The sequence below is a fragment of the Otolemur garnettii genome, unplaced genomic scaffold (assembly GCF_000181295.1).
Source record: "Otolemur garnettii isolate 467f Iridium unplaced genomic scaffold, OtoGar3 scaffold00008, whole genome shotgun sequence".
Taxonomy (NCBI): domain Eukaryota; kingdom Metazoa; phylum Chordata; class Mammalia; order Primates; family Galagidae; genus Otolemur; species Otolemur garnettii.
The window spans coordinates 34,229,675-34,249,958 of record NW_003852403.1 but is presented as its reverse complement, the minus strand read 5'-3'; the positions used below and the strand labels follow the sequence as shown (position 1 = coordinate 34,249,958).

Here is a 20,284-nt window from a genome sequence, read left to right as displayed (position 1 = left end):
GCTGTCTCTCTTCTGCTCTTGGGGGCTGTCATATGAAGGACATAACCCCTATAGCTGCTGGTTCCAAAACGAAGAGATGTGCGGAGCAGATCTGGACCCAACCCATAGCTCTGAGCCAAGCCCAGGTGATCTTAGCCTGCAGCAGAGCTACCCCAGCCCAACTGCAGACCTGTGAGGCCGGAAAATAAATGTTTCCTGTTGCATGGCCCTGAGTTGTTCAGTTGTTTTTTACCCAGCAGCATTGTAGCAATAGCTGAGTAAGACACATTCCATGGGAGTTCCCTTAATTGCCCTCCTCTTCATTAGATTCCTGTGCTAACCAATGCTTCCCTTTGTTTCTGTAGAACATACTACTTCATGTCCGATGTTCCTTCCCTGTTCAGAGATAACCTCGTACAGCCATACCTTTCTTTCTAGTTGAATTATATGCTTACTAAGAGTTAGGTAGTTGTTCTCAAATCTATTTATAACCATTATATTTATTGCCATAGTTAAATTATTTGATTAATTTTAGGTAATTTGATAAGTATCACTAGAAGAACATATTGCTACATGGTACTCTTTGAAAAGCTCAATAGAAATTAGCTGCTAAAAAATGTGACCAAGTTAGACTAATCTTTGTAAATAAACATTATAAAAATATAGAAGGTTTGTACTTAAAATTGATACTCAAGCGTTTTTAAATTCTCACCCCATTTCAAGGACACTAAAGAACAGTTTTAGAGGACAGTTTCAGAACTTAGAATAATGAATTGTGGATTATTGATGGAAAAATAATTATGTATCCAACATCTCAAGGACATTGGTCCTGCCTGCAACCACATTTACTTATTTTAAAGTTAAACAAACTATGAAAGGTATGTATGTATATTCTTTATTCATGATTCCCTGAAAATCATAAACAGTCTTTTTATTAATTATATCTTCTCGAAGGTGAAGGAGTTTTCCAAGTTCATGCCATTCAGTAAACAGTAAAACTTCAGTCTACTCTTTGAAATCCGTACTAAATCCTGGAATCAGTAACTGGCATCTTTTAGAGACTGAAATCGAGTGAGAGTTTGGCTATTCCTGCTGCCTCCTTTGCTGGTTTTAAATTGAGCTTTCTGGGAGCTGCTTTATGTTACTTGGGTACAAGTACGATAGTACAAATTCTGCTTTAATAATAAAGACCTAAGGGCCGTCAGTTTAATTTCTCTTTAAAGAAAAACAGGAGGGAGTTACTTCTCACATGTTATTACTTAAGACGGTTGCCTCCTGTCAATGAGCTCCCATCCATTATTATTAGAGAGCCTTATTGATTTAACTCTGTTTCAAAGGCAGTGGAGTATAGTGAATAATTTTAATAATTAGTAATTCAGCTTATCCTAGCCTTTCCTAATTTTGTCTTTATTTTTTAACTTGCAATAGTGAAACAAGCTCCTGGAATACTTATATCTTACTAGTTTTCTGTTCTTCTTTTGTTTTCTTTAATGCCTGTTGATGTGAGTGAGCAAGGGCTTATTTCCTGGGTTGTTCACAGAGGACCATAATGATTACTGACCTACTTGTGATATTAGGGAAGCCACAAGGTCACAGCCACTCAAAATATATTCCTCAATGTTCACCTCAAGAAAGTCTTTCTCTCTAGGCTATCTCTCCCAGGCTTATGTTTAATCCTTGAAAAAGAGGATGGGGAGGGGACATTGTTTATACAAAGGTGATTTATGGTACATATGGGAATAGGTAAGAAAACCCATTTACTAATCTCTTAATTGTACATATAACAGAGAAACATTTGCTGCATCACCTGGATTAAAAAGAGGACCTAGTCCTGATGGAAGGGATGGGATTCTAAGATTTTAGATATAGATATTTCTTAGAGGAAAAGCAGCACACTTCAAATAATTCCTAGTTGGGATGCTGAGATAAGGGAACATTCAGGGACAGCAGCAAGGGTACTAAGGGGCAGCCTCACTGTTCATTAGTATCTTTCCTAAAGCCTTTTATGGGCTCAGAAGCAACTTCTCACTGAAAAGCCAGGGCATTGCATTTAGAGATATGCCTTCATTAAAGCTATAATGTCCCTGTACATCCGTCGAGGGGCATCGAGGCCCCAGACAAAATCAAAGTGGTTCCAATCCGGCAGTAATTTAAAGTAACGAAGATTCCTGATTTGGGGGAGGATCCTGGCCACATCTTGAGGTGTTATAAGGACGTCTTGTCCACCAGCCCAAATAGCAGTAGGCACTTTCATAGCAGACAAGTCATATAGTGGGGGGCGACTCTGCAGAGAGAAAGAAAGGGAATTTGTAAGAGACAGCTCCTCATGGCCGCAACTGAATGCCAGTAAATAGGAAGGCTGCTAAAAAGGAATCTGCGAGGGCCATCGCTCCAGGAGGCCCAAGGGAAGAAAGCAGGCAATGGTCCCTACTGTCTAGACAGTTGCAAAAGAGGGAGCGGAGCAAGATAGCCAAACCAACGTTTGTGTACACAGTGGGGGCATGTTTGAGAGTGCTTAAAGCCATAAAGCACTCTCAAAATAAGATGGAGGACACGAAGAAATTATTTTCACCTGGGGATTTTGTTTTTTATAAAAGTTATTTGAAATGACTCTTGAAGGATAGTTGGATTTTGACAAGCAGAGGTTGCAGAGGAGGGGAAGGGTCTCCAGGAAGCAGAAAGAGTATACAGGCCACGATCAGGAATGCCAAATTTCCCGGTGTACCTGGACAACAAAATATGTAAGGCTGGAGGCAGACAGTCAAGGTATGAATGTCAAGCTAAGGAGTTTGGACTTCTTTCAAACGTTCTGGGGACAAAGCAGGATCATTTTTCAGAGGTGTGTCTTGGAACAGCTATAAGGGCATCAACTAGTGGGATTAAGAAGAAGCCAGTTGAAGGTAAGTCCTGAAGAAATCTAGGTGAGAGTATGAATGGTCCATCTGGAAGCTGTGGGGATGTCTACATTCTCTAAGAAAGAAAGGGTTGCAAAGAATCTTGTGGGAATGCTGACCATCTGAGAGTGGTAGGAGGAAGAGTAGCCAGCACAAGGGGAAAACAGAGCAATCGCAAAGGGAAGGAAAAATCAGAGATCACTGCATCGTGGAGGCACAAATTAGGGGAGTTGCAAGGAGATGATGGTAACTAACATGCCACATTTCAAAAGGTCAGAATAGACAAATGGAATTGGCAATATAAAGCCCCAAGTGACTTTTGATAGAGCAGCCAGAATAGTGTAGAAATACAAAGACTGAACCTACATTTTCCAAGGTTCAAGAATGAGTGAAGGGGGGGTAGCCATTTTGGATATTGAAAATGTTAATAAGAACAGTGACAACATGATGATTAAATAGAATTGATTGGTTGAGGGAAGGTTTGCTTGCTTGTTTTTCACAAGGAACAGGAGAAGGAGCCAGTAAGAGGGAAAGTGAAGAGAGATGGGACCAAGGGCACGAGGCTAGGATAACCTGGAAAGTAAGAGGAACTTTATTTTCTGGTAGAGGAAGACAGAGACATTTTGAGGTAGATAAGAGAAAATTTAAAAATGTCATTCATACAATAAATAGGCATTGAGGGTCCAGGAAATGCCAGATACTCTGCAGGTAAGAAAACACTGGTGAGCGAAACAGTGAGAAAACCCTACCCAGGGACCACTGATATTCAGTGAAACAGAGAGCGGGAGCAGAGATGGTGCTGAGAACTTGAGGGACGGGCAAACTGTTGACATTAGGTTCTCTGGGGGAACATAATAAAAACTGACTTCAAATGGTGTAAAATCACAAACAGAAAACCCTCAGAAGTGGCCTAGAGCAGGGAGGACCAGTCAACCATCAGTAAATTCTAAGGGCATTGACACTCTCACATGCTTTAACATGACCATAATGGTCTTGTGTGTATGTATATGTGTGTGTGTGTGTTTTGTTTCATTTTCTTATGAATGTAAAAAATATATAAATAGAACATTAAAAATAACAGAAGAAAACAAAAATATACAAAGTGCAGAATGAGACTCATCTGGTCGCTCATGTCCATCCACTTCCCTTCTCCTTTATTCCCCTCTCTGAAGCTAATCCCTTTGACATTTATTGTTATTTTGGGTGGCGCCTGTGGCTGAGTGGGTAGGGCTCCGGCCCCATATACCAAGGGTGGCAGGTTCGAACCTGGCCTCAGCCAGCTAAAACAGCAATGACAACTGCAAGAACAAAAAAAAGCCTGTAGGTCAGCAGCTAGGGCGCCAGCCACATACACCAGAGGTGGCGGGTTCAAACCCAGCCTAAGCCTTCCAAACAACAATGACAACTACAACAAAAAAATAGCCGGGCATTATGGCAGGCACCTGTAGTCCCAAGCTACTTGGGAGGCTGAGGCAAGAGAATCTCTTAAACACAAGAGTTGGAGGTTGCTGTGAGCTGTGACACCATGGTACTTTAGCAAGGGCAACAAAGTGAGACTCTGTCTCAAAAAAAAAATTATTGTTTTTTAATTTCCTTTATCTTTTCTAAACACTCACAAATATATGCATTCATATATACATAGTCTGAGGAGCAGGAGACAACTTTGGGGGGATTAGTAAATTTTACTTTATGTAAACCACATCTTAATCAAATTGATTTTTAAAAAGAAAATTTACATAGTACAGTCCCTGTAGTTGTCTTGAGGGCAGATAGCTCATTCCTCTAACAATCCAATTAATTACTGAGAAACTGACTGGTCTGATTGATTTTTTGATCTTTAGAAACAACTTAATTGATCTATGTTTGCATAATAAATAACCCAAACTATGTTAGTCTGTGAAAACACTGAAAAAAAATTTAATTCATATTTAGAATCCAGTTCCTTGACTATGAGAACAGAAAGGTGGTGACAGGATTAATTAAAAGAAAACTAGAATGTTTACTGCAGCTAAATTCACAATTGCCAAGTTATGGAAGCAACCCAAATGTCCATCAACTCATGGAAGGATTAACAGGTGGTGGCATATGTATATCATAGAGTACTGTTCAGCCATAAGAAAAGACGGAGACTTTACATCCTTTATGTTTACCCGGATGGAGTTGAAACACATTCTTCTTAGAAAAGTATCTCAAGAATGGAAAAAGAAATCCAATGTACTCAGTACTAATATGAAATCAATATGCAAACAACCACATGTCCACACAAAGGATAAAACACAAGTTTAGTCTAACAAGGGGAGGGAGACAGGAGAGGGAAGAGAGGGAAGGAGGGAGGGCAATTGGTGGGATCTCACCTAATGTACACAATGTGAGGGGGTTCAGCACACCCTCTGGATGAAGGCCTCAACTACCTTAGAAGTGAAAAACAGTGTACCCTGAAAATTTGTACCCTCTTATCAATTTGAAATAAAAAAGTGATAAATGAGTCTATAAATTTCAATGTATAAAGTTATATGGAAAAAGATGCCTTAAGACTCAAGTCTTCAATATGGATAATAGTTTTTAAACTTTCATGTAGGATTCTACTTTCTCCGTTGATATCAAGAAGTGTGTATTCATTTCTTTTTGTCAAGATTTTTGTGAAATGATTTTCATTATTATGCAGCCATTAAAACTTGTGTTAAAGCCCCTCAGTAATATTTATTATCTCTTGCTTTAGTTGTAAATGAACATCAAGATTAAAAATTGTATAAAAGCAGTATAATGCTGAAAAAAGCTGGAATAAATATACCTAGATATTAATATATCTAGTTATCTCTGGTAGAGGGATTACAAATTTCCTTTGTATATGATTGTCTCATATCTAAATTTCCTGTAATGAATACAGATTAAAATTAGACATTTTTAAAAAAGCTCTGTCAGTGCAATGCCTGCAATTGCCCAGTAGGATTCTTCTCTTTCAAATATTTAATTTCTTATTATAATTTCTCAAAACTGCTAGTTTGGGGTCATGCTGAGTCGCTCACCTGATTGTAGTGATGCATGTTCTCGGCTTCACTTCCCCAGTCATAAGCTCTGAATTCATCAGACCCATAAAGCTGCAATAGTGTTTAGAAAAATAATCATCAGGAATGGAAGAAAAAGTATCCAATGTACACAGCCCTTTTCTGAAACTAATTTATAGCTCTCAAATGAAAGATACAACTTAATTCTAGCCCAAGAATATGGGAAGCGGGTGGGGAAGGGGAGGGGAGAAGGGCGGCTGGGTGGTGGGAGGGTGACCGGAAAGATCACCTATATTTCTGTCTAACAAGGGTACAAGTGAACTTTTCTAGAACTAGAACATAAATGTTTTGACACAATGACTAAGCAAATGACATGAAATCTATGTTAACCAGCTTGATGAAAGTATTTCAAATTGTATATGAAAACACTACACTGTACCCCATGTTTGCATTAATGTATACAGCTATCATTTAATAAAAAAAAAAAAAAGAGAGAGAGAGAAGGCACTCACACCTGAGTGAAAGAAGGACTTCAATTACAAACACTTGAAAAAAAAATAATCATCAGGGTAAAAATCATGAAAATTTCCACCAAATCTTAGAGAAACACTGTCTACTAGGAAGAAAATTACCAAAAGGATATAAATACGTTTTTACTATTATGAAAAATAGGCTCCAGCAGAAAGAGAAGCGCTGGTTGCCCTTCCTGAGGAGGAAGTTAAATCCCAGATGTTTCTCTTCCTTCCATTCAGGGCCTGTTTGACAAGTTCTGATTTAAGATGGGGTTCATCTATGTCACCCACTTGATCTGTGTCATAAAATATTTCCTCTTAAAATCCAGGGAAATCAAAGCACAAGGAGGTCAGCAAGGACGCATTGGAAGCAAGCTGCTAAGCTTCTTCGGGTAGTCTCGTTAGCAGGGTCAACTCTGTCCTCAGATATGTAATGAAAACAAGGATTGGTGCGGCTTCCCAAGACCAAGTCCCTACCTGTTTTATGTGCAGGATGTTCTGCATGGATGTTCCAGTGGGAGCATGTGACACATACACGTCCATTCGACTCTAAGGGAAATAAAACCCACGTTACAGCAACAATCACCCAATAAAACAAACTATGCCTTTCAGAATCAGAGAACATTTATGCTTAAAATTAGTAAACGCCTACTGGGGGTTGGAAAATGGTGAGGCAGGATCATCTAGATAGACAGGCACTTATGTTAGGTGCTGGAATGTGAGACTGACTGGCAGGATGAATCGCTTGAGAGCAAACCTGCACCAGCTCTGAATATGGAGGATAACTTGCTTATTTTGAAGAAGCAGCAGGAAGAGTCACCACAGAGCAGACTGACTAGGAAAGGTGCTGTGTGTAAGGTGTGTGGGCCTGTGCATCCATGTCACTTCACAGGTAAGACCAGAAGACCTGAATTCAGGCCCCCTTGTTGTTAACGATTTGCTTTATGACTTTGGTCAAGTTATCTAACATCTCTGAATTTATTTTTTCATCTATTAAGTGAACATTCTAAAAATCACACTACCAACTTGCCCAGCTCTTGTGGGGATAAAATAAAATATTGCAAAAGGAATGATAAAAGTCAATTCCTTCCAAAGCTTACTTTAATCTTTGGAAGCATTTTAGATATGAAAATTATACAGGCTCATGTCTGTAATCCTAACACTCTGAGAGGCTGGGGAAGAAGGATTACTTGAGGTCAGGAGTTCAAGATCAGCCTGAGCAAGAGTGAGACCCCTGTCTCTACAAATAAATAAAAAGAAAGAAAGAAAAAATAATAAAAATTAACTGGGCATGGTGGCATAAGCCTGTAGTCCCTATTGCTTGGGAGGCTAAGGCAAGAGGGCCTCTTGAGCCCAAGAGTTTGAGGTTATACTGAACTATGATGACAGCGCTTTACCCTCTAGCCCGCTAGCTGGGGTGACAGAGCAAAACTTTGTCTCAAAAAAAAAAAAAATTATGAACCTAACCAAGAAAAAACTATCAAAAATCTTTACTTTTGAACAAGCAGGTTTGGAACAACCGTTCCTCATGGGTTTCTGTCTAGCACAATCTAGCTTCCTTAAGAATAGAGTTGGGCTGGGAATAGTTAACTTGTGACTTGCTTCCCTGGAATAGTCTCACTGGCTGCCACTTGGAATATAGCAGAGGAGATAACTAGTTATTCAACTACACCACGCAACAATTTTTTCTTCTCCTCCTCCTCTTTTCCCTCCCCCTTCTCCTCTTTCTCCGCCTCCTCCTTCTTCTCGAATTCTCACTAAGTGCTTCTTCCTAAGGAGGTGATTGCATCTCTTTTCCATTCTGCCTGGCCCTCTTCCATATGAGGTTTAAGTGCTGAGTTTTATTTGAAACCAAAGCCATCAAGGAAGGAACCTGTGAAATGAGTTCAATGTCTGCACACGTTTCTCTCTCTTTAAATACATTTATTTTGTAACACAGTGTATTCAAATGCAATAAGTGAAATTAACTGCGGTAAGTTATATCTCACTGAGAATATGTAAAAAAATTACTCTGCCTTGTGGAGCAACCATTCTCCTAAGTTTGACCAGAGAAGAGAAGGATGAAGCTGCCTATTTCTTTTCCTGGTTCTCACATTCCTGGTCTGTTGAGTACCTAATTTTCTAGGCATATCGAATATCTGCCTTTATGGTTCCATACAAATTTTAGAATTTTTTTTTCTAATTCTATGAAGAATGTCTATGATATTTAAATGGGGATTGCATTGAATCAATATATTATTTTGGTAGTATGAACATTTCAACAATATTGATTCTTTCAATCCAGGAACGTAGAATAGCTTTCCTTCTTTTTTTGTCCTCTTCAATTTCTCTCATCAATATTTTATAGTTTTCATTGAAGATATATTTCACTTTTTTGATTAAGTTGATTACAAGGTATTTTATTTTATGTATGCTTATTATAAATGGTATTACTGTCTCGGTTTCTTTTTTAGATCATTAGCTGTTGGCATATAGAAATGCTACTGAATTTTGCATGTTGAATTTTTAACCTTCAAATTTACTGAATTTGTTTTTTTTTCTAATAGTTCTTTTATGCATTCTTTAGGTTTTTCTAAATATAAAATCCTGAGCAAAAAGAACAAAGCTGGAGCCATCAACTTATCAGACTTCAAGTTTTCAACAAAGTTACAAGTAACCAAAAAAGAAAAAAAAAGTACTGGCATAAAAACAGACATATGGACTATTGGAACAGAAAAGAAAACTCAGAAATGAATCCAAACAGTTACAATTAGCTTGATTTCGACAAAAGCACCAAGAACATGGGAAAAGGACAATCTCTTTAATGCATATATGGTGCTGAGAAAACTGGATACTCACATGCAGCCGAATGAAACTAGACCCCTGTCTCTCACCACATAAAAAAATAAAATCAGGCAAAGATTTCCTAAGTTGGACCTCCAAAGCACAGGCTATCCAAGCAAAAATGGATAAATGGGATCATGTCAAACTAAAAAGCTTCTGCACAGCAAAGGAACAGTCAACAAAGGAAAGAGACAACTTGTCGAGTGGGAGAAAATATTTGTGGACTACCCAGCTGATAAAGGATAGGTAACCAGAATATATAAGGAGCTCAAACAACTCAACAGGAAAACCAAAAACAAAACAAGAAATAAAACCCACCAAAAATTGATTAAAAATGGGAAAAATAGACATTTTTCAAAAGAAGACATGCAAATGCCCAACAAGCATATAATATAATGTAAACATAATTAATCATCAGAAAAATGCAAATCAAATTCAAATCATCTCACCTCTTTAAAAATAAAAATCTTTATCCAAAAGATAAGCAATAATGGACATTAGCTGAGATGTGGAGAAAAGGGAACCCTCATACACTGTTAGTGGAGGTTCTTCAAAACACTCAAAATAGCATTACCATGTGATCCAGCCATCTCACTCCTGAGTGTACACCCCGAAGGAGGAAATAAGTATATGAAGGACTATCTATCTGCACTCCCTTGTTTACTGTGGTGCTGTTCACAGCAGCCAAGATAAGGAATCAACCTAAATGTCCATCAGTGGATAAACAGACAAAGAAGATGTGGTACATACACATGATGGAATCCTATTCAACCATAAAAAGGAATGAAATCCTGCCATCCTTCCACTAGGATGGAACTGTGGGACATTATATTAATAAACCAGGCACAGAAAGGCAAATATCACACGTTTTCACTCATATGTGGGCTCCAAAAACGAAAACAATTGAGCTCATGAGATTGAGAGCAAAATGATGGTTACCTTAGGCTGGTAAGGGTATTGGGGAGGGGGTAATAAACAGGGGCTGGTTCATAGATACAATGGACACAAAAATACAATTAGAAGAAATACAACCTGGTGTTCGGTGGCACAATAGTGCGACCATAGGTAACTGTAATTTAGTGTATATTTCAAAATAACTGAAATAGTAGAACTGGAAGCTTCCTAACACAGAGAAAGATAAATGCTTGAGGTGATGGCTATCCCAGTTACCCTGATTTGATCCTCACACATTGTATGCTTCCATCAAAATCTCACAAGTACCCCATGAGTATGTACAACTATTATGTATCCATAAAATAATTTTTTAAAAAATAGCAAAAAACAAACTGCCTCTAAGGGTTTGTAATACCGTATAAATTCATACAATATCATAGCTATATAAAATGAATCAAAGGAAATCTAATATTTCTTCAGGTATCAAATGGCCCCATAATTATGATACATACCATATTCATATTCTTCTTGTTGTATCCAGCCCATAAGGACAAAAATTCACTACATATCAGCCAGAGTATTTTATTGTTGCAGATTTTGGTGGAAGGTATCTTTTTTTTGTCTTCTAAAGCGACACCTTTGGTACCAAAAGAAGCCTATAAAAGTGAACAATAATCATTTTTTCAAGAACCATTTTCAGATTTCATGACGTTCCCTTCATTCCAGGAATGAGTCCTACTTGGGGATCTATTTGTATTATTTGTATTTGCTGCATCAGTTAAGGAGACCAGATCATTCAGGAAAAGTGACTCAAGAATCTGTCTCCAAATGAGAAAGATCATCAAACATTATTTGCAAGGAGATTGCAGTAAGAGCTCTCAACCCTAAATTTACTGCTCCATGCTGAAGCTTCCCTGAATTCTGCCCAATAAGTGATTGCTGGTATTTGCTTCTTATTTATTGGTAAGAAGGTAGAATAGTTTCTTCTTAAAGTCAAATATTATCCTGAATAGGAAGGGAAACAGAGTTTTCCATGTGTACATTACATTGGCTTTCTAGTACTTAAAGTGAACCGATGGGAGGGTAACACCAGACAGAAGAGACGACATCATGAAGGCATCAAGATTAAAACTTCTAGGACTTTGGAAAGTAAGCATGGATAGCATTTCTGGAGAGGTCTTAGAGCTTCTGGGAGCAACTAATAGCAGGGAGGAACAGGGGATAGGACTTAAAGTGGCAGGAACAATGACAGTGGAACATGTGAAATAGACCAGCCAAGAGCAACCCATACAAAACCAGCATATTTACAAATGTGCAGCCACCTCTGAATTTAATTTCACAGACTAGTTTGCTCAACTCCACCCACATATAAGAAATCAAAACTAACTGTTGTCAACACATTTTAAAATGCAGGGTATCCCAAAAGTCACCCACAAAGTTGCTATACATAGGGAAAATGAGAAGTTGTAGGTAAATCTATCTTTATTTACAAAATTTTACAAAGAGGTGGTTGGCTAGCACACAGAGAGTATTTTGTAAATATTTTGTAAAATTTTGTAAGGGATATTTGGTAAATGAAGGTACATTTACCTACAATTTCCCATTTTCCCTTTATAGGACCAACTTATGGGCAACCTTTGAGACATCTTGTAGAACAGGGAAGTTCTTGAATAGGGGAATTATATCACTGTGCTCAGAGTAAACAATACAATAAAATGGGTATCAAACCCATCTCTAGGCCCTATGGAGATTCTTGTGTTAGTTACAATTTTTTTTTCTTTAGTGAGATTGCTGGATCATCTGGTAGTGGAATGAAAAATACTCCACCTTAAACCAGGACCTCATTTTCTTTCATATGAATTATTATAGTATTTTAACTGGTCTCTTTGATTTCATTTTGGCCTAAATCTATTTCATCCATCACCCCAAACTCAAAGGGCAATTTTGGTAAAAATACTATACTCACTGTGGCAATCACCTTTGCAGAGAGCAAAAACCAAACCAAGACAACACTTCAATGGATAAAATTATAAATCCACAACTGATATCAAACAATTTTTTGACTCTTACAACATAACCAGTGAATGTTTGACTACTTCAACTGTAAGACATTTAGGCTTTGGAATCTTAGTTTTAGTAAATTAGAGCAAACTTCCTTATGGGAAGGACTGTATTAGTCAGGCTTATCTAATGTCCAAGTTGGACACATCAGTGATCATAGGTAACTTGAAGAGTGTCTTTCATTTGGGGATTGTGAATTCATTTACCTGCCCAATTAAACAGAACAAGAAAACTTGTGAGTAGACACTATGCTGATACACCACTCAGCTCAGCTGGAAATTCTGACATGGACTCAGCTCTGTTCAAGACTGAGTATAGTAAACCATATACAGACATGCACACACAGGCACATACCTATATTCATACAGTCTGATTTCTAGGGATTTTACCTACATGTCTTACTTTTACTTTACAATAGGTTTAAAAAGAAAAAGGCTCTAAGATCCAAAATGAGAGGCTTAGGTAAATTTTGTGAAAAGGAGGAGCCTACCTTGATCACGGAATTTGGAAGTAGGAAAAAGCTGGTAAAAACACCTGTGGGATATTTGAATGAGATCACAGGACCCAAGGCAAAATTCATTTTGATTCTTTGTGCCAGTTCAGGGATGGTGGAAAAGGCTACAAACCCTGAGAGAACAGGAGACAAGACAATCTTGTAAAAGTGAGAAATACATAAGCAACGTTTCTACCAACAAAAGTGGGACTCTGCTGAGTCATTTTTGTCCTTTTACTGTAATGATCTTGCGGATGATTTGGAAAATTCTTCTGAGTTATTCTGCAGAGATAATCTGGTCTTTAGTCCTCTCTCCTCCCAAGTCCTCACTTTTCTCTTATTCTAGTGGTGGAAACTTAGCTGGCTGGTGGAAATGGAGCTGTTACCACCGGGTGAACTGAAGGCAACCTCACTTCCCAAGCATGGAGTACATGCTGGCAATATTCTCATTTCACCCTCAACTCTGAGAGGCCAGAAGGAGTCACAGAAGTTCCAGAAGTAAATAACCAGCTCATGGGAGATAAATTAATTTCTTTGCACAATATTATCCCATCATTCCACAGATTTTCTTTCTCACAATGGAATGAAATTTTCTCGTTCCCAGTGCCTCCAGGCGTGCCTACCAACTCCCACTCTGCCTTACTTCCAAGAAGCAAGGGTTTTTCCTGGGTCCACTGTGGTCTCAGTAAGGAGCAGCCACCTCCATTTTCTCTGCCCTTTGAATAGTAGTACCACCCCCTTTGACAGTGCTGTGAAGGTGGAGATCGGTGTAATGCTGGACAGGCTGTGAGAAGCATCTGTGTATTTTGGTTTCCTGGGATTGCTGTGCTGGTCTGGGCCTCCATGCTGTGTGTGTGTGTACTGAAATGCTTCTTGAAATGTTTAAACTATCTGAACCAGAAAAAAAGGAACTGAAATAATTGACTGAGTAGCTGATACAAAGACTTTGAACCAGGCCCAGTTCTCCCCAAAGAATGTTTGGAAATGGGTGGCGAGTGAGTGTTGTGGTGGTCACACTGGCTGGAGAGCCTTCTTGACATGCAGTGTGCTGGAGCCAAGTAGCTAAACATCCTCCAAACCATGGGTGCTTCCCATGTAACAAAGATCACTCTGTCCAAGGTTCTTTGCAGAGCAGATATAAGAGCATGTCTAAGCACGGCCTACTTTCCCAGACCCCACTCAAGTCATTCCTTCTCCATAGTTTCTCCATGTGCTCACATGCCCCGCAGTGAAGTCAAACTAGCCTGGTTTGAACCCGTTTCCTCTTCTACAAGATGGAGACAATAATCTGTGTAGTGGGAACGTTCTGGAGATGAGAGGGAGAAAGTTCCTAAACATGGTTCCCTATACATGATGAACCTTCAGTAAGTGGTATATTCTGTAGTATAATTATGTGTTTTTTAGGGCATTTTTGGGTCTCCTATTAGTTCCTTGATCCTTTTTTAATAAGTGCTCTTTGAGGCTCACTGTCTATTCCAAGCGTGTAAACTGCTTATCAATATAAAGTACTCACCAATATATGTTTGTGGTTGATAATGTTGGTGACAATGAAAATATTGTAAGGATATTTTTTATTTCTTGCACAGTTTTACCCTGTCTAAAATACTACATTTTCATATCAGTTTTTCTCTTAAAATTAGGAACTTCAGTAGAATTTCAATTTTTTTTTAGCGTGGGTTTCTTGCCATCAGATAATGATTTCTTTGCAAAATATCTAGATAATCATTAAGAAGTAAGTTGTGAATGTAAAAAATTAAAAAAAATTCTATCTAGTGTCTATAATTAATTCAATTAATTGCTGTTTCATAAATATTAAATCATATGCTAAATAGGTAAGCTTGCTTGATTTACTATAGCAAGCTTTTGTGTTATAACCCACAAACAAATGTAACCATATCTTTTTGTTCTGTTCAAATAAAAATATAAGATTTTCCCCCTTATAAAAATATAAGATTTATATGAATAAAAATCCCCTTAGGGTTGTGAGAAAGATATGACTGTTGTATATTTACCATTCTTCAAGGATATTTCACAGCTGTACTTATTCATCTCAGAGGGAATCTGGACACTTACTCTTTAGAATTACTTCTTTTGATTTGGGACATATACTTATTCCTGGGAAATCATATCACCATTACAAATGGGCCACGCCTACCAGACATAGAGGAAAGGTTTGCCTATCTGTGTATACAGTCCCTGGGCTGCAGGTTCACAGCCACTGAGGATTCATCAAAGTACAGGGCAGAGAATTAAGGGCACGATAAACAGTAGTTCTCCTGTTCCGTTGTAAAGGTAGACTCCTGTAAGACTCACAACATTGATCCTCGTGAACGTACCTATTGTAGTGCCAAGGGAATGTCCGATAAAATACAACTTCTCCTGACCAGTTTTATTTACAATGAAATCTACTATTCCTGGGAGATCGTATTTGGCCATTTCATCAAAACTGCAAAATAAAACAGGGGTTTATAAATACTTGCAAATATAAGTTTACAACTCAGAGCACTTGCTCACTTCTTACACGCAGAATTCTGCACATCTACTTACTAAGTGTGTATTTCATTATGCAGCCAATTAAATCTGGGCTGTTGTAGCTTTTTGTTTCTTTGCAAATATACATTTTTTTCTTAGTAACAGGAACAGTTTCAACACTTGTGTATGCTTCCTGAGGTTCAGTCTGATTGCCCCTCCTTTATCCCCTTCTCCTGCTTCTCTTCCATTTCTCAGTATCGTTCTCATGTTTCCACTCCTGACTTCCTCGGAGGACTTCACAGCTCTCAGGGCCATTGAATACTCATCTTTGGTAAGATGATTTTGTAAATCATGACTCCACCATTTGTGAGCTGAGCACCTTTTGATAAATTACTTAAATGCTCTGTGATTTACAGGGCTGCTATAGGAGTTGGATAGTATTAAAGACATGATTCCGTCTACTAGTAGGCACTCAATGAAATGTTGCTATGATTAATATTTCTGTCCATGTGGATATCTATTCAATATATGCCCATACCTACAGTATTGGTTTCCAGCATTAATATAGGAGATCAAAAGGCCTATATAACATTTAGTCAAATCAGGTACCCTATGAGCTACAGGCCTGTTGGTTAAAAGAATATATGAGGGATATTGGTTCTCCCAAGTACAAGAGATAAAATGTTTTTATGCCTTACAAGTAAGAAAGCTTGCAGTCAAGGACTTGTGCCACAAATATTTCCTAATACTTGCCCCTGCCTGAGAGCTCTGACTCCATTGAATTATCTGTCCCTTTTCTCTTCTTAGCCTTTCAGTGGGTGTTGAATATTTTATTAATGTGATAGGAATGCACACTCTGTTCTAGCAGGAGGCTTGAACACCTGCAGGGAGCTTAGACCCAAGGAAAGGAAGTCTATCAGAGGCATCGGTCTGTCTACTGATAACATCAGAAAACATTATGATTAAAGCAACAGTCAACTTGTCAAAAGATTCTTTTAAATATGTCATATTGGAGTTTCCCTGAAAATAGCATTATGTACAATCTCAAACACAATGTCTCTAAGTATATACAGTAGTTACACACATAATCTTTGCAACATTGATTGGCTATCCAGGAGAAAAGACTTGCACAATGATCCCTAGAACGAATAAAGCTTTGTGAGGTCAGGGATTTGATCTGGTCAGTGATCTTTGATCCACTGTTTGGATGTTTAGGGCCTAGGACATTGCATACAGTAGGCATCAAACACTGGCTGAATGAATGCATGTGCTGGTCATGGGAATTTCCTGAGCTGTCCTCTGGTACATATCTACCATGTATAATATTATATAGAATTGGACGTAAAGATGGTCTGCTTGAAAAGTCATCATTTGCCTGTGTGGGACTGGTGAAAAATCCAAGCTTCCTACTGTTTCTGTCTTTTGGATGTTAGCAGAAATTACAAGGAGCTAGGGACTTCAAGTGTCAAAGATGATCATGAATATCATTCACATTATTATATTTTAAAAAAAAATTGTCTGCAATTTTCCTCTTCAATCCTTAGCTACAGTTTACCTAAAGGCCCAGAATTCCTCTTCGGTCTCTGAGAGTGTTATGTGTCTTCTCGACCAAGTGTTCCCTCGACTGTTTCCCATCCATACATCGTAACCTGCATCTGCTAGAAGGAATCCAAGGCTTCCATTGGCAAAATTCTCAAGCCAGTAGGCATTGTCTGCAAACAGGGCGTGCTGCATGTACACAACTGGCCGGGGAACTGGGCGAAGGGGTGGAGAGAGAGCGAGAGACAGAGAGAAATGTATGATAAATAGAGTATTTCAGAAACATTGTAGCAACACACACACACACACATACACACAGTGTGAAAAACAGTAGTCACGTCTCCCTGTCACTAGTGTAGAGCTTGATATCATATAACTTCAGTTTCTTGAGCACATGCAATACTTTGTAGCTTGTGCTATGTGACTGATTCACGTTTTAACCTTTTAAATTCTTACAAGAACTCTGTAACATAGCTGCTATTTTGAGAATGTTCAAAGGACAGATGTGGAAACCAAGTTACTATAAATTCTTACAATAACTCTATAAAGTCGCTGCTATTTTGAGAATGCTCAAATTTCACAAATGTGGAAACCAAGCCTTCATGGAGTCAAGTAACTTTTTGAGAGGGTCACCCAAGCATGTTACAGAGCAGAGACTCAAACCCAGTTTTGTCCCACGGGAAAGCTTGTAGCTGCTGTGCTCTGTGTGTTTATAGACATTTCATCATTGTGGCATGCAAAGATGTGGGATTTATCGTGTTACTGAGTCCTATAACTCTTCCAGGGAGGCAGAGGAGGTGAGTGTAAATGGACACTGATTAGTTCTCCCCAAACTTCCATCCAACCCCCTGGCCCCTGATCAGTGGGGAGAATAAGAAAATTATAGCAGCATAAACAGCTCAGTGTCCCTCTGCCAACTCCCAGATTCCAGAGGGAGAGAGAATTCAGAGAGATGGGAAGAGCCAGGGTTGAAGGTTCGGAAAAGGCACTATAATTTAATGACTAAGAGCCCAGGCTCCAGAGCCAGGGTTCCTGGATTTAAATTCTGGTTCTGTCACTTGCCATGTTTTGTCACTTTGAGCCTGTAATGTAACCTGTTGTTTCTCAGTGTCATCATCTGTAAGACAGTAACTACTAATGGTAACCACCTTAGAGTGTCACTGGGAGGTTTAACTGACTCAAAATATGTAGAACAATATGTCTATTGAATGGTTTTTAATTCTAAATCTTCCCAGAATTCTCTCTCCTTAAGCAAACCTTTCCCATAAAATTTTTCTCCTTTTATATTTCCTCTCCTCTGCTGTTGGGATTACCAGACTTAGCAAAAAATAGAAACAGGAATATACAAAATATCTGATGTGCCCTATGAAACCTGAATTTAAGGTAAACAATATTTTTAGCATATCTTAAAATGAGATTTATACTTTGAAAAACTTGCTATTTATCTAATATTCAAATTTAACTGGATGTTCCATATTTTAACTGGTGAAACTAGCCACGTTCTACTCTCACTTTTCATTTTGAAACTTTTGATTAGAAATTTCTCTCTTAGAGGGGAGGAATGTTGAAGAACACGGCTTTATCTGCTACTGCACATGGATGGTGGGAGAGAAGCTAGGGAGAGAGCATGATAAGCAACTCGCAGTGAACGATTTGCCTTTGAGTCTTTACACGTATTTTGCTTGTTCTTTTATTTCTCTTCTCCGAGGCTTTACACTTAACATTTCCTCTTTGAAAAACTATCATTCCCCTGCTTTTGCATGGCTGGCTCCTCACTCTAGAATTCAGGCCTTATAAACACCAGGCTCTTTCTTTCCATAAACTCTTAGCTTAAGGTCTCCGTGGATGTTAAGGTTTTATACTCTGAAAATGTTTCACAAATGTTACTGTCATTTAACTTGACTTTTTTATCCTACAGAGATGGACTCCTCCATTTTAGTGGAAGCAGGGGAGGCATTTGGGGGATGCCCCATGGTCAACTTCATACAATCTAGCAAGTCTTCTTCCAACAGTGAAGAGATCTACTTTCCTGGGACGTAGCAATTTTCCACATCAGAAATCAGTAATGAGCTAACAAAATCTAGGATCCACCTTTCCATTTATACTCCAACAAGCAAGCCTGGTTGTAGTCAGCGAGATCAGTTTTGCCCTTCGTACATTCAGGTTCTCGCCCGTCTTTAGAGAATTCTCAGGAAAAGTGTACGCTTCCCTGTGAACCACTTGTAGACTAACCCAATATAAATCAAAGCAAGTTTTATAAACTAGTCACACTCTTAATGACTATCCAGCACTATATTTCTGTCACACACAGTCCTCCTTCTCAGGAGAGTCATCTTGTACCTGTGCTTCTGGCATGTCTTTGCCCGTAGGGGATTCTGTTGACAAGTAGTATGTATCCATCTTCAGTGGTGACTTCATACTCTTCACTGGGGTAGCCATTGTAGGTGATGATTTCACTCTGCCCAGTGAAAATACAGTCATTAGCTGGACTTTTTCTCTAAGAATATCAAAAGAAATGAAAAGAGGGCACCTAGTGTGTGCTTATCAGGGTGAATTATCTGAAGACTGTACTCCAGGTAATTGTAAAATTAGTTTACTACATAAAGTTTGGATTAAAAAGAAGCAGAGTATTAAAAAAATATCTACTATTTTCAAACTATCAGCAAATAGTTTGGAGTGTAGCAAGAAAATTTAGCATTGACACATTCTTTCTGACAAAGCTATATTCTCAAGTCAAATGTCTTTGCAAGTTTCTCTTGGTTTAAAGATAAGAAAACTATAGACCAGTAGAAGGCAGTCACATCTATCATACAAATGGTCTAATAGTCTTAAAATATCAATTCAAAAGAGGAGGTTTTCAATATATGTGTGTGTGTATATACATGCACATACACTCACACACTCAAGTCATGTTTGATTTTTGCAATTACCAGATACAATATACAAAACGACCAATGCTATTGGTATACATTAAGTATTACCATTTTAATATAGTATTTTCCTTTCTTAAAATGTGTATACCTTTTTTGGGCACCCTCTGTTTCTTTAAAACACAATTCTGGTCTTCATTACTAGAAAATATTAGTTATTCAGCCAAAGGAACAAATCTATGTAGCTTGACTCTTGTAGAGATGTTAAAATCCATCTGCATTTTACATGTTTTCTTATCAGAGATTTTCTGTTACAATAAGACCTTGGATCTGACAACTGATTAATCTGGCTTCCTTTGATAATCTTTGAAATCTTCCATTACTTACAATATTCATCCACACTTCAGGATTTACTTTATTTTCCAATTCAAAGATTCCAGCAGCATTTAAAGTCCCACAAATCAAACAGGTTGTTGTAAAAAACAGCCACATCATAGAAAGGCCTGGCATGAAACATTCAATATCCATAGATTAACTTTATCTCTCAACGTTGATTAATGGAATGAAAATAAATGGTGCCCTGACGAGAACCTGAATAACACCACAAGAAAGCCGGTAATGTATGAAAGGGAATAAATACAAGGAACTAACTTGGAATGCTAGTACTCTATTTTTTCACATAAACATTGTCCTGACATAGTCTAATTCTGAAAATGACATGAATTTAACCAAGATTGAAGTT

General features: G+C 38.2%; 1 protein-coding gene across 1 annotated transcript; it reads right to left on the bottom strand.

Moving 5' to 3' along the window:
- Positions 1 to 2,029: 2,029 nt before the first annotated feature.
- On the bottom strand, positions 2,030 to 20,037 carry LIPN (lipase family member N). The gene is made up of 9 exons (XM_003783683.1): positions 19,930 to 20,037; positions 19,013 to 19,130; positions 16,689 to 16,887; positions 14,998 to 15,107; positions 12,659 to 12,795; positions 10,620 to 10,763; positions 6,868 to 6,939; positions 5,900 to 5,971; positions 2,030 to 2,263 (listed from the first exon to the last, which is right to left on the bottom strand). The coding sequence occupies exons 1-9, from the start codon at positions 20,035 to 20,037 to the stop codon at positions 2,030 to 2,032; spliced, it is 1,194 nt and encodes a 397-aa protein (XP_003783731.1).
- Between the last annotated feature and the right edge of the window lie 247 nt (positions 20,038 to 20,284).

Coding starts and splice junctions, on each gene's coding strand:
- LIPN (XM_003783683.1), bottom strand. CDS start 20,037: ATGATGTGGCTGTTTTTTACAACAACCTGTTTGATTTGTGGGACTTTA. Junction 19,131..19,929: donor CTGAAGTGTGGATGAATATT/GTAAGTAATGGA, acceptor TTCACTGGGCAG/AGTGAAATCATCACCTACAA. Junction 5,972..6,867: donor ACATCCTGCACATAAAACAG/GTAGGGACTTGG, acceptor ACACTATTGCAG/CTTTATGGGTCTGATGAATT.